A 16,041-nucleotide genomic window follows, 5' to 3' on the forward strand; every position below is an offset into this window, starting at 1 on the left:
ACGGACAATTTTAACATGAACTGTATATATTTTGTACCGTTCAAAGTGCATTGCATTGGATATTATCTGAACTATATTTATTGAGTGAAAGTGTTTTTTATTATATTGTTTGCCTTTATTGTGATTTATTTAAATGGTATTTCGTATGAAATCACCTCAATTTGGTAAGTTCCTGTTTTCCGTTTTATTTTATCGCATTTCAATAAAATGTCCAGTTTAATGCTGTGGATATCCGAACATTTATTAGCTTCCATAGTTACGGTGACATAATAGACAGATGTTAGTAGACGGGTAGAGTTTCAAGTTGTTCAATAACTGGCAGGAAACGGTGAATCAATACCTGCAGTTGCACGCACGGACACAACGAATGTTAGGATATATTGCGGAATCTGCACCCAAAGCTAACCATCAATGACAATTCGATTGGGGTACGTATGGAAGATCAGTTTTCTAAACATCAATCCGGCATTTAAAATTGAAAATAAACCCGTACGTACACGTCGATGAAGTATTTCCGATAACAGGGCAAACTATTCCCTGGAATTCCATACCATACAATCTTGTGATATTTGTCTTTTTTTGTATATTGCATTATCGAGAGAATGGTAATATCCAAGGTATTGTCTGTGGTCCATGAATTCGCAGTCAAATGTTATTTCGTGTTGCGAAGTAAATATTGTAGGTATTAGATTCGCCCCCCAAACGTAGGCCTACCGGGAACAACTTTCCCTCGTGATGAGAAGAGAACGATTAAAAATTGGTATTTATTTATATATCATTTTTCTCTGCCGTTCGCACCTGTACTTTGGAGATCAGATTACAAAGCTAATATACTATATTAAAATGAAAACTCAAGTGACATTTGGCGCGAAGAAAATTTCAAGAATGATTCAAACCTCTTATTAGTTAGGGAGTAAATTCGTAAATTTAATTTGCATATTGACGGCCACCGACACATCCTAATTGAGTTAAGGGTCTTCGGCCGTAAAATTTTCATTCTACTGCCACAGATTGGCCACCCCTCGACTAAGAAATTGATATTGGGGTTAGCTAGACACGGTAATCGCTGGAAAACTATCTCCTCGTAAAGCTTGGTCTTTTGGGGAGCCCAAAGTCGATTTTTAAGCGTCTAGGTCAGTGGTTCTCAACCGGGGGTCCGTGAAGCATTTTCAGGTAGTCCGCGAAACCTTTTTGTTATATGATTGATAGCCTAATTTGTAATTTGTTGCAATTAGGGTAAGCGCGAGACAGTGTCACGTCATAATTGCTAAGAATTTAGAACTCACATCTTTAGAATGGTCGTCTGAGATACAATATCCTACAGTTCAAACTCATTTTAATTGCCAAATTGCCAATAGCCTATCGATACAAACATACTGGTCATTAGACACATTTTGTTGGGGTCGTTTGAAATATATATTTCTGTTTTTTCCTCTGATCTGTCCCAGTGAAGGGATTGAAGCCTCGCCACGAAATCCATATTCTCCTGTGATTTACATAACAACTATTACAGAATAACTTCAAGATTAGAGGCTAGATAGAAATGACCAGGCTGGACGTCATATGTTCAATAAAAACTTTGTTTCTCAATTCTGGTGCCATATAAGTTGCGATCACAGCAAATGGTGTCGTCGGAAGCGTTACACGTTGATATTACATTCGTCAGTACCTATTTTCTTGGAAGCCACCAGTTAATATTTTCACAAGGTAGATGACGATAATTGAGCTAATTTTGAACGAAAACTCGAGGCGGTCCGTGGGGTCCGTGATAGTCCAAAAGGGGTCCGCAAGGAGAAAAAGGATGTAATACATAACTTCTGAGTATTCAGGAAGCTGTCGGAAGTTGTAAAAAAAGCGGCAAAAGTTGCTAACATATGCCTTAGTTATTATTCTAATTAATTCGCTATATTGTAGACGAGTCGTTCCTTGGACAATATGCCACCATATGGGGGGGGGGTCGCTTGCGAGAGACAGAGTGGCGTAACTGTAACTGTGTCGACGCTCTGTCACTCATGGTCAAATAACTGACTAGGATTATGATATAATCAATGAATGTCAACAGAAGGCAGTTTACTGCTTGACTGATCTCAGGTTATTGCTACAATATAGCTTGATTTTAAAATGTGCCAACAATTGTAATGCACAAGTAGATATTAGATTTTCCTGAGTTTGGCTTTACCGGGATGCTCTAACTTGTGAGGGAGTAATAGGGCAGGGGAAAGGAATGGAGTAGGGCCGTAACTGCTGCACTAAAACGAACAATGAACAGCAATACTATACAAGGTCGCCGAAAATTACGTCGCAAATCAACATGAAGTAAAGTATTTGTAATTAAATTTGTTCAACTTGGAAATCTCGCAAAATGGTATATGCTATTATGATTTAGTTTTCATTCAAAATTAGAGTAGGAGTGTCGCGACGCCAAAGATATGTAAAGTCCGCGGAATTCATTGTGTTATAGTTAGGGCAATTTTTTTTTGACCTAAAAAACGGAAGATTTTGACCTAAAAAATTTAAATTTTGACGTTTTTTGACCTAAAAAAACTGAAATTTGACTAAATTTTGACCTCACGTATGCAAATTAGGTGTTTTCGCACATAATGTTAAAATTGTACTACTTATCTTCATTTCTGGTTGGAACTGTCTGTCCTTACAAAGTAGATTGGCCTGAAAAAACGTTTTTGGCTCAAAAACTGACAGATTTTTACATGAAAAACTAGTATTTTAACGAAATCTGGCCCTATGAAGAATACCTGTAGTTACATTACGTATTCTGGTGGAAATAATTAAAATTTGTTGTAGTACAACGAAAAATCCTTTTCTACATTCTCGGGTAGAAAGTGTCTGTCCTTACTACGTAGCTTGCCAAGAACGGAGAAAGAACGTTCATCAGCAGCATTTGTTGGCTGGCAACACTCAAGTTGTGTGCACACTGCTGGTGACAAACCGTGTTGCTTCATTCTGACAATGTTGTCTATATCACTATTTTTCAGCTTGCGCTTCTTGATATAAGAACCATGCAATGTCCAAGCAGTCTTGCTTCAGCTAGGATATTGCGGTACGTTGACCATAAAACCATGTCACTATTTGTTTCATTTGACCATTTATGATTCACAATGAGCAGACGATGGTCCGTTTACAACGGTAGGCCTATAAAGTAGGCTACAAGCTGTAAAATATCAAATGATAAGTTCACCGACAGCGCAAAATCTACGATACAAACGAAATGCAGAGGTCAAAAAATGTTTGACTTTGTAAACAATTTTGACAAATTTTGACCTAACGCTACAATTTTGACCTAATTTTGACTTTTTTTGACATGTCAAAAAAAAAATTGCCCTAGTTATAGTCAACAAACAATTGTTACCTTGTTTCATAGCGAGGGAATGTGGATTGGTCGCATAGCAAGAATTGAGAAACTGATATGTGCTTACGGTATCCATCTCATACATCACAATATTGACAAAAAACGTTTACGTATATGCCAGCCATCTGTAATGATTAACGCGCATCATCAATTATATGCTCACCCTATGGTACGATTTCTCTAACATTTTGTTTCTTCGGAAAGATCCAACTTACGCGGTTATTAGGAGTGCGCCCGGACAAGATATAGTTATGGAGATAGAGGTGGTGTCCTGCATGTTGTGTTTGGAGCCCGATATCAGATCAACAGTATTTAAACTGGCCTGGCATCACAAATTTTGATAATTCTTGATTCCGCTAGGTTGAAAAGTTCCAGCAACTGGAACATAGATAGAAACCATTGACGCGCATAGTATTGTACGAAAAAGTCTCGCAATAGAAATAACATAAAGGAGAAATCCAACCATACTGTGTCGGTGGTCATTTTAGTAGATAATCGTATTTCACAGAACTGTGTAGCGTAGGCCTAATTGTCTTCAATTTCTCCAAGTCACATATGCTGTAGAAACGTAACATAGGCTGCGAACACTAAAAATGCGTTATTACGATCTGCGAGGTTTGGATAACAAGATGTCAATAAAAAATCAAATTTGGATCGCGTTTAAAAAAGTATACATTGAACCAAATCAGTGGTTCTCAAACTTTTTTAGACACCCCTCCCCTTTATGATAGTAAAAAAATTCATGCCGCCCTTATTGTCATATCACAAAATGTAACCAGAATGCTAGCAATCCCATTGGATAGTTTGACGGCATGGGCGGTTATTACTGTTGAGGAGACAATTCTCAAATATGAAATTCAGACTATACGCAAAGCAATATCTATGAATTGTAGGTAAATCGCGCGGACAGCAAAAATATATTTCAGTTGGCCACAGCTTCGCACATCTTGAGATGCTTTCGCCACCCCACATCTCATATATGTGAGCAATGAAGTTTTATAGAACATTGCCCTAAAAAAGTAATGAGGAGTCTTACAAAAGAGCGAGGTGTTTAAACTCTGTCTATGACACAGTATACGCAATTATATGACAGTTCCGCAGTGGTAAAGCATTTGATATCAGAAATCTGCGATAACATCTGTTCGATTTTTTCAAACCGGTCTGTTTTTTTAGTTATGACTTTATTATCGTATATTACTTCTCTTTTCAAGCTCCTGAATCATTTATTTGAGTATATAACTCACTAACAAATGCATAATTGTACACCTGCTGTCACTTGTAATCAACGCAACCATGGCTCAGGGAGGTCATGATATACCATTGGTCGATGAAAATGTCAGCTCTTCACAATTGCGTCTCGATCTGCCGAGTAAGTGATACCAGTATCTGATAGGCGTAATTTTTTCAAGGATATAATTCAAATATTAACTAGAAATGTAAACTTATTTATTTATCCGGCGCCTCGTGAACCACCTCATGAACCTTTTCATAAATCTTATGAACATTTTACTTAAAAAATATCGAATATTACAGTGGTTCCAATTTTATTCGTCCCGTCGACGCCGTCGTCCGATATCTGAACACCCCCTGAAAAAGATTCCCTGATACTGAAAAAGATCTTATCTCTTGCGCAAGCACGTGTTGTCTGACAGCCGCAGCTTTTAAGCTCTACGACATAAATGCTCAAACTATTTTGGAGACGGACCACATTTACTAAATTTAATATGTATATCAAAATAAAATAAGTCGTCACTTTCTGCTGTAGAAACATTGCGCTTAATTTGACGATGATATTTTCCAGGTCGGGTAGCTGTTGACTAAAATTAAATCATCAAGTTCGCTTGCGACGACTTTGAGTTGAAAAGACTTTTTGGATTGCATTGATCATGGCATCTTAGAAACAGTGCTTACCACGAAAAAGGTCAATGCTTTCATTAGCTGTTCCGTTGTAATAGATTTTCCATGAATTTCCCTATTTATCAGAAATTTCGTCGAAGCTATATGCCGTAGGCTAGACAAAATTGACTTGTGTTCGCGCATTCAGCACACAGGAGCTTTGGTTTCAAATAATTAAGGGGGGAGTTGTACTTAAGGGGAAGATTCAAATACTATTTGAGCACATTTGTACCTAAAATCAGCCAATAAGAACACGCATGGGGAAGATCTTCTTCCTTACTTTACCTTTCTGCCGAAAAATGAAAAATTGGCTGAGTCCAGGTGCTCCTTCCTTTACAATTCTAAAGCAAGACCCCTACATCTTGCAAAAATGTCCCTGACGTAGGGGATTATCCTCCAGTTGGCAACAATGCATTGTGACGACAGCTTATATTACTTGAATACAAATCAATGTTTTCTCGTACTCCAGAATCTGCATCACTGGCTGAAGGAGAATTTGTTTATCAGAATTTCACAAACAGCCCTGTTAACGTCGTGGCGGGAAATCTAACCCAGAAGTTCTATCAGACAACGAATGTCCACAATGAAGCAAGTCCACCCAGTCAAGGTGAGTTTGCTTCGTATAGTACCGTGATTTTATTATTATAGGTAAAAACATTGGCATGAGTGGCGCTTATCACAACTAAAGGCTTTTTGCGCCACGGACAGAAACAAGTTGAACGCTACAGAATGTTCATAATATATAACGGAACCTAGTGATTGGATAACATAATAGGATTCCAAAAATGTTGGAGGAACTACAATGACTCCTTTAATGCGATGTTACGTTGAACCAACGTGGTCATTCCCGTAATGCAAATCCTTCCGACCTTCCTTTCTGCGTGTGAAAATGTCCGGACGATAATTTGAGAGAATGTGGAAATATGAAATCACTGTTTAAAATATGTGATTGAATTCTAGTAATGAAACCACTTCCAATATTTATAAAGTATCACCGCAATTGCGACAAAATGTTATTGTGATTTTATTCAAAACGGAATATATCTTACTGAGTGAGTATGCTAGTCGAGATAATTTTCACTCTGGACACATATAAAACAGATATCTTATATATGATTTGTCAACTATATATAAATGGATATGGAGATGAAATGTGCGGTGAAGATTGATATATTCGGCAGTTACGCCTTAGTAATATTTGTTCAGTGACGACGTCACGGAAAATCAACACATGATCTTATTCGAATGCCGTAAATCTTGTCCTACTGTTCATATTGCTGATATTATCATTCGTCATGCTTGCTTTAGTACTTATAAATCATCACAAAACATACATAAACCATGCCGCCAACGTCCTAGTGTTTATTTGTGACAAATTAATCATGTTTTTTCTGTTAGTGCCTGAATTTCCTCTTATTGGAATTCGCGAGAGGACATTACATGGCAAATCTATGCAACACGGCGCTTCTTTGCGGTTTCGCATGTCATTTGTTAATCTTTATTCGCGTTGGTATTTTAGCAATCATTTGTAATTAGGCCTTATACGATAGGCTGTTCCTGTAGCTACATAAAGCATTGGCGCACCACTGACTTTTGATTATTTACGTTGTCGCAAAATCAATTTAAATCTTGATTACCTACGTTCTTACGTTAAGTTCCCTACGTTATCACGTTGGGCTGCATGTTGCTGTTGCTGTTTTACGCGTACGCTGTCTTCATTTGGTTGTAGGTTGCGGTTGTACGAGTAACCTTTTTTAATTCGGATTGGGCTCGAACGTATTATGAAACTCGTGGGAGACGTACATGAACTACAACGATTAGCGTCAGCAGATAACCCATTGGACAGGCTTCGTCTATTCTTATATTCGGCGGTAAAACAATCCGACTGCCGTAGAAACAATTTGTAATAAAAGAACTGCAATTTAGAATTACTTGATGATAAACTACAATGAATTCGCCGATGGAAGATTTTTTTCGAATGTTCATCCTAAATGAAACAGACGGTAGCGACAATTGCACCATCAACTTCCATCATTTTGGGGATTAAGAGTAATTTCGTTTTGTCGATTCAGTTTTCCTATAAACTCCATATCAGTGGTTCTCAACCTTTTTGTCTTCGCGGACTCCTTTCGGACCGTCACGGATCCTGCGGACATCCACGAAGTTTTAGTTAAAATTTAGCTCTATTATCGTGTAATCGTCATCTGTCTCGTGCAAATGATAACTGTGGGCTTAGTGATAAACCGCAACAAAATGACTTTTCTTGAAAATAAGATCATGCTATTTATGTAGAAATTGGATTGACTTCCATTATTTCAAAGCGAATTCTGCAACTGCATTTCTTCAAATACGTGGTCGTGTCTTGAAAATCCGCTCCTTCGATTTGATATGAACGAGTGCTGGAAATCCATTCCAGAAATGTAAGTGGTGGCGAATGTAATGATAACGCGTAACGCTTCCGACGACACACTTAGGTATGATCGCAACAAATACGGCACCAAAATTGGCAAACAATTTTTGTAATGCACATGTAACGTCAAATCTGGTCATTCTATCTAGCAGATCATCTTGAAGTTATTATGGATAAGATGGTTATGTAATTCACTGGAGAAAACGGATTTTTGTAAAAGATTCGAAGTCACCGTGATTGATCTTGATCATCCAACTATTTTTCACAATCCTCAACCAAACATCTCTAAACAGTTTGTATCAGTAGACTATTGAACATTTAGCAATTAGAATGATTGTACACAGTACGATATTTCATCTCGGATGGTCATTCTGTTGATATGAGCGCTGGAGTTTTACCTGTAACGAAACGAAACTGCCTCGTGATTTTCCGAATTCAAAAAAAAAATACAAATTAGGTTGTCAACTATTTTGTGGCTTCGCGGAACCCCTGAAACTGCTTCGCGGACTCCTGGTTGAGAACCAATGCTCTATATGCCCTATTCTATAGTCTACAACAGAGGTTCCCAACTTTTTTCACCTCATTATGCCCTTACTAATCTCGACACAAATCTTCGGCCCCCATATTTTTGGATCCGAAAAAAAGACATATAATCGGGGAGCTTTATTCACCTAACTCTGATCGCTGGTGAAAATACTAAAAGAAGCCATTTTCCGAGGTGGTAGGTGCTCGGAAAATCGGTTTCCGGGTCCACTATCCGTTGAGTGGACCTTTTTTTGCATCATATGCATAATACGCCATCTTCATTTGTATTTTTGACCATGTTAATTATAAATATATTTCACTGGATGTTCCAAAAATGAATATGATATGGTGAATGTGCATGATGTTTGCCGGTCAAAAATGATTGATATCGGACAATTTTGTTAAAAATCGTTAAAATATCGCTAAATACCTTTCAAAATTCGCTAAATTTATCGCTAGTCGCTGGTTCGATATTTTTTGTCGCTAAACCGTATGAAAAATCACTAGATCTAGCGATAAAATCGCTTATTGGCTACACTGGGTTATCACTGTACTATTCCGTATCAAATAATAGCATTATTAGCTTTCCCGCACAGTATTCGGTCTTGCTGGCTCATGCAGAAACAGCTCAAATTTGATTATGATGTAATAACCGCGGTAATTTCGTTGAGAAGAAACGTTCGCAGCCAACGCATTGATAACACTGGTCAACACACATTTTAGGCAGACAAAGTAGGGGTGGTTTTGGGGTTCTGAAGAGGACTGATTCCGAATATGACCTTAGTTATTTTTCAAATTGGCTCTATTTTTTACCATAATCCATGGGGTTATTTTGACTAAAATATCATATTTTCGCTGTATGGGCTGGATAACAAATCGGCTCAGTGTTACTATAAAGTTTAGAAATTCAATTTACTTGTTATTTTGACACGCTGAAGACTGTTTTAAATCAAAATACATCAATAGAATTATATCTCGGGATATTAGATTTATCATAATTGGAGACTTTCACGAATATCGTGTACATGAATAAACTTCAATCATGTATATAACTATTTACCAAAATACTCAAATAACGTTGCATTAACTGAATCAATTTTATGTCAACCACCTATTTTAAATTCAAAATTATCAATTGAGGTATAACATTATTGACTTAGCTTAAAGCAAAATTATTTCTTGTACTATTTTCGTTTGTAAGCAATTTAGGGCAGTTTCTCGAAAGTCTCCAGCAATAGTCTGCAATAATATGTTCGTCGCAACTGCAGTGATATCTTTCTTTTGTTGTTTTGATGTATTGGTGGAACCATTTCCCTTTCTATTACCTCTAATCAACGATATTATCAGAAAATATATCAAGATGACTGAACAGGAAACGAGGTTTATTGCTCATGTTTGCTCCAAGGTTTCCATATGCAGATACCAATTCTCGAACCAACTGTTTGTAGTTGGGTGTTTAGTGAACTTCCAAAATGTTTTATTTACTACATCCGAGAAGGGATTCCATGCAGTGAGCACTTTTCTTAATATGAAATAGTAATCCTTAGTCCGTATTCGAATTTGAGATCCATCAAAGATTCAAGATTTAAATATCTCGTTTGATATGGATACTAGGTATACCCACTTAAAACTATCCATTTACTAGTGAAAAGGGATGAGACAAATATTAGTATTTTTGTTAAGCTTTCCAGGGACAAACTGGATAGCTTTATACTCCTCTTTTATCTTGGTAGAATGACCAAGTGGTACAGGAGAAAATATATTTCCATTGTACTGAAGTACAATTTTTAGGCTTGACAAACTGCGTTTTAACAAACAAAGTTCTCGCACCAGGTCATGCTAATATTGATGGAAACACTGAGAACGACATGGGTGTTCATTGTTCATCATGGTCAATTATCTATTTATGCGAAGTATAAAAGTAGAAAAATCTAAGATTCCCTTCCTACCAAGTGAAATATTCAAGGATAAACACAGTGACTTTAAGCATTTTTAGGGGTATAAATATCTTCTTTGTAGAGCAAATCTGGCAAAACTAAGGTGATTTTCGTAATCATCAACCTTGAAAACTCCAGAAAGAAATAGCTCCTAGATGTTCTTGAACCTAGCAGTAAACCAAGTACTTAATTAAGGATATTAGACGCCCTCTTTGTCATTTTCGCCCACTGTTTCTCAAAATCACCCCCTGGGAAGGGGAAGATATCGCCCACATTGGGAACCACTGGTCTACAGCGATTAGGGCAGGTAATATTTAATTGTGATTTCATTCTGAACATTTCGGTCTGCGCGTATTTCTTTGGATATTGACGAGTTATATGATTTCAGCTATTAAGGCACTCACCGTAACAAGATATTCCTCTTAGTTTGCAGGGCGTGTAATTTCATAGCTCGAACATGTTTTCGCTCGCCTACCTGATTAGAATCTTCGGAAATTAGAGTGAACTCGAATCCGAGCAATCGAATGTTTCTACGATGCGTTGATGGAAACATATATCCATCGCTAAAGGGACACTGCGTTCCGGATATGATGTGGTCTCAAATTAAAGATAAAAGCAAAGATAACTATGTGGCTAGAGAAAAAGAAATAAAGGGATAGGCTGTTATTATACTTCTACCGTATGGTATCAATACGCATAGTTTGGTGAATTTTAATTTGTAATGCCCATCCAGTCGCATCTCCATCCCTCTTCCCGGGCCTGAAACTCAAACTGGTGGTTTTATGCCAAGGGCAACGGTATTATGAAATACATCCAGCGAGAGTTGAAACATGATTGCGGGACCTGAGATGTAGCTACTTGATGGGGATGATATGAATTAACTCATGTAAATATCTGAATTGCAGCAGAATATTCGGCGCTGATAAAAATCGTCAACGAAAATACGTTGGAAAAGACTCCCGATAATATCCTTGAATATTTCATGACCGAGGGTTTGTTCCTACCGGACTTCCAAGTTAACCCGCGCATGAGAAAAGTCGAAGCTGAAGATTACTTCAAAGGAAAATATGAGGATGTCGATGACATGAAGATAACTGTCAGGAAGCGGTCTTTGTTGTGCATGAAACGAAAGAAGGTCCTGAAAAATCAACTGAGAAAAGAAACAGCATTGCACAGACATGAATTTCATCCTGAGAATGCTCTGACATTAGATCAGGTTTTCATGTCAATTGCTGGAAATAGTAATTCGGCCCACCGAATCGGCATTGTCGCGTCAGCAGGATCAGGCAAAACCACTCTCGTTCGCAGATTAGCGAGAAAATGCCTCGATGTAGCCGCCCGAACGCACGATGTCTCCCATGAAGTTGGACTCAAAATGATTCATTTCATTGAATTGAAAACCATACAGTACACTAGTTCTGTGACACCATCAAAATTTCTTTTCGGTGGACTTTTCAAAAGTGAGGCAGATGAGATAAATGCTTACCATTGGTTGCAGAATAATCAGACAGAAGCAATTTTATATTTCGACGGTCTAGATCAGACTACATGGAAGATAGATCACAATAAAAATTACAATAAAATTAATCCCTTCTCCGAAGCTGACGCAGCAACGATCATGAATAACATTCTCTCGGGCAATCTGCTTCCCCATACGAGAACCGTCTTCTCTTCACGCGAATTTATCGTATCAGAGTTACCGGCGGATGCAAGACCTAGTGATATCATTACCCTCTCAGGAATGACACTGGATGACGCACAGAAGCTTTTTGTCTTTTTAATTGGAAAGGATGGCGCTGAAGCTTGGAATAAAATTAGTATTATCTCACCTGGGCTACTGAACGTACTGTCTGTTCCGGTGTTTTTGATTTTAACCGCAATTTTATTTAAAAGAGATCCGAAAATACCACCTCCTACTACAGTTACTGAACTATATCAAAGAATCATTGCTGCTCTTGGAGGAGTCGAAAATGTCCGACAGCGGGACAAAATCCGCGAAATTGTAAAAAAACTGAAAGTGATGGCTTATCGGGGAATGAAAAAAGGACGAGTAGTATTTTACCAAGAGGATATGCGAAAGTTCGGTGTGTCTATAGAAGAAACTCAGGACTTGATAATGAAGGTTCCCGGTAGCAAACTACTCAATCGACATTTATTAGAGGGTGACTTTAACTTCTTCTTCTGTCATCAAAGCATCCAAGAGTTCCTCGCGGCAAGCTTTATAGCTCATATGAACACTCGAAAATTTTCACAATTCAACGAAAAACATCTCCACGAGAAACGATGGTCGGTCGTTCGCATATTCGTTTCTGGGCTCGTTTACGACAAATCGGAAGACAATCTCCCTAAAGGTAAGTTGAAAATTGCAACGTCACTGCGGGCGTGCAAATGACCAAAGTCGGCAAACACCTTGAATACCAAAAAACAAACAAACCGACTTGAACGTTTGTTAGCGTACAACTAATCGCGCATAGGATAGCCTACATCTACAGCTAACAGAAATAAAACAAACGTTCCACTCCTCTGACGTAAGCGAGACGACTGGTCAAAGTGACCAATACTTCCAAGCCGTCAATGGCAGTTTGTAATAATCATATCCAAATTCGCAAGAGACCTATCAATACCTCAATCCTCTCAACATGCATATATAAGAGAGGAGTAGCTAACAATGTATTTACGCTCGGGTGATCACAACAAAATTCTTGCAGTAGTTGAGCACATAAAATAGCATCGGCGGGATGATCAAGCGGGCGCTTAAATCAAAAGATATAGTCGAGCTAGTACTACGCGGACTGCACTGAAATGATCAAGTATGATGAAGTTTGCATAACCGGTACTCGGTAACAATTGGAGACTGGTGGCGGGAGAACCCAACATCGTTCATGTGAGCTCCGAATAGGAGTTCAATTACTCAGTTCTAACCCTGCACAGCCCATGCAACGTAAATTTTTCTATCGCTGCGTTAACGATAAAGCAACAGACAATACTGCTAATTACATGACAGTGTCAAATCAAGCAAGGAAACAAGAAATTCTCGCTCGGTCGTTTCGTTCGATACTCGAAAAGAATGATGAAAACTGCATGGAGCTATATACAGCAATTTATGAAACAGACGACGACGATCTCATAAAAAATATTTCCTTAATCAATGCTTCTTTTGTCTCATTGAGTCGCGATGAAGCTCATATAGTTGGATCGCTCACAGCAAAGATTGAAAGCCTTGATTCTCTGGATTTAGAGTACTGCAGTATTGACGATGACTGTATGGGGATAATCGCAAGATGTCTGAATGATCGTATTAAAGTGAGTCACAGTTTATTAAGTCATTGGTATTGCAGGAAAACTACATAGCGTGATATTTTAGATTTATAGAATCCATATCCGATGCGTTTTTCAAGGCGAGGCCTTGTAACTTTTGTCATTGAATATTATTAAATCGTCACAGAACAGATTGTGATGAAGCAATATGAAACAGGGGACTCCAAACTCAATTGTGCCGACCAATTCGGGTTTTAGAGTGTGAACGAAACCGTTTTGCTCATTGACTGATATAGGACGAACTATATTCAAGAGAAATGGTCACATATCTCGAAATATATTAAATTACCAAAAAAAAACACCACATAGGTATTTCATGATTCGCTTGAGAAATATTGATAAGTATCGTATACTCTCGTATTCGCATGGATATATGTGTGCGTAGTTCTAAAATCTAAAACTACCCATGCATTATTGTTACATATTCGAATGTATGCTGGGTTATGAAATACAGTTATCCCGTCGGAGCGGCAACAGCACCGTCCTCGTTGGTGGTCTCCTGTGTCTACGAAATGGGCTGTCGCGTGCTACGTCAGAGTATTATATGTGTGGTAGTCAGGTTCGTTGAAAGAAAGATATACACACTACCAGAGGTGGTAAAAGTAGGCAAGAAGGCTACTCAAGTAGAAGTAGAAGTAGCGAAGCAAAAATCTACTCAAGTACGACTAGAAGTACTCTTTCTAAAAGCAACCTAAAACTAATTGAGCTGGAAGTAAAATTTTCTGGCCTAAAATCTACTCAAGTAAGTAATTAGTTTTGACAACGGTCATAATACGTTCGCATGAGCTGTCAAAAGCTGCAAATTGAGCTATAAGGAAGGTGTAGAGAGCTTGATTCATATTGATGCTTCAAATGAGGTATCCAATTTTTGAGAGCATAAGCATTCCTCCGCATCATCGGATGCAAAAGATATCGCTATGGACCCTAATGTTTGTTTACCCGAACACCTCGTTTTTAAGAACCTCATGGAGCGGCGACCTCACCCATATTATAAGAAGAGCAATACCAAGAAGCTGTATCGGTGCGAGATTGGTATACGCTAATCAAAAATGTAACGGGTCGTAAAAATGCCATACCATAGTGTAATTTTATTTTCAGAAAATAGAGGAATTGCTACACTTGCTTTTAAACTCCATCATGTAAGTTCTCCAGATCGAGACAAAGGAACTGAAACTATAATGATACTGCAAACTAAAAGAGAAATTCAAAAACTACTTCTAAAAAGCGGAAAATGTGTTACGTGATTCTTGTCTAGATAGCTACAGCAGTGGTCTGCTAAAACAGGTCTCATGCTCAAAAAGTCAGAGAACACTTTTGCAGATTATGACACGCCATGCTGGGCTGCTAGATTACGATATAATTGGTAAATGCTGGATTGTGAAACTGCTAGTTTCAAACGTTATGAAAGGCCATATTTACTGTGATGAACTGTTTCATATCGGCGACATGCGGTGTAAATGAAGGGAGCCACGCTACCGCCACCTAAATTATAGCCTATTCATAAATACTTTCATGTAAACATACTTGTCACTCCATATCTACTTTGCGCGAGGCGCGATGAAAATTCTGGACTTTACTTAATTTTAATGAAAATTAAATGCTGGTACAGCCCCAAAATTCCTCTGTATCTCTTTCAAATCGAAGGATTAAACTACTTCTACTTATTAAACTGAAAATAACAAAAAGTAAGTAAGTAGGTTACAAAATATTACGAATTTGAAGCAGAAGTAGCGGAAATGAGATTTAACTGATTAAGTACTACAAGTAGTGCAAAACTACTTGAGTACTTCGAAAAAGTAGAAGTACTTCATTACTGACCACCTCTGCACACTACACAGGGAAGTACGCAAAGCAACCTTCCGGAGTCAGATTACACATCAAGAACATGACTTCAACATTTCGCTTTGCGCCGTATAATCGAAATTCATGTTCAATTTGAATTTCGAAAAGATTTTAAATAACGTTGATAAATTTACGTCATATCGCTTGGTGATATTTGAAACTATGTTAATTTTGTTGGCGGTTGAGATCCCTGATATCGTGAACTATTGGATATCGCATCGTAATATAGTCAACCGGTTCTCCCCAACCAAGGGGCGATAAAATTTCAAAAGTATTTGGCGGCCAATGAGCCTTCAAAAATGAGAGTCACGCCAAAATGAAATTACGAATAAATTGTGCTGTTAGTTTTCAAAGGTACCTTTTTCCAGATTATACCACTAATTTTAAAATTAAAAATTTGAAAACATTCGGGTGTACTTGAACCCGGCATCTCATTGTATCTACCACCTTTTCATTGCGGCATCGCCATCCGAGGTCGATTGTAAACCTGTATGACCATACTTTGTCTTTTGAGAAATTGAAAAATCCCTTAGATGCCCTCACCGCCCACGTCGACCGAGACTGACAATCGATGCATCAGTGTATTCGATTGGTTATCAGGTTACTTGTAAGCTTTTCATGGATGTCCTACATGCGTTTTTTTTGCTGACATACGAAACACTTCATCACATAAAGTTCAAAGTATATCAATGAACCATATCTGACGTCATTGTTCGGGATATAGTGTAGTGGTGACGATAAGCTTC

The 16,041-nt window shown here is 38.0% G+C and overlaps 1 protein-coding gene across 1 annotated transcript; it reads left to right on the forward strand.

Moving 5' to 3' along the window:
- The first annotated feature begins 4,660 nt into the window (after positions 1-4,660).
- On the forward strand, positions 4,661-15,732 carry LOC145438620 (protein NLRC3-like). Its single transcript, XM_080315972.1, has 3 exons — positions 4,661-4,736; positions 5,733-5,870; positions 11,041-15,732. The coding sequence occupies exons 1-3, from the start codon at positions 4,661-4,663 to the stop codon at positions 12,525-12,527; spliced, it is 1,701 nt and encodes a 566-aa protein (XP_080172098.1). The 3' UTR covers positions 12,528-15,732.
- Positions 15,733-16,041: the final 309 nt, after the last annotated feature.

Source organism: Botryllus schlosseri, chromosome 1 (genome assembly GCF_051294905.1).
Source record: "Botryllus schlosseri isolate E-star chromosome 1, Bs_hap1, whole genome shotgun sequence".
Taxonomy (NCBI): Eukaryota; Metazoa; Chordata; class Ascidiacea; order Stolidobranchia; family Styelidae; genus Botryllus; species Botryllus schlosseri.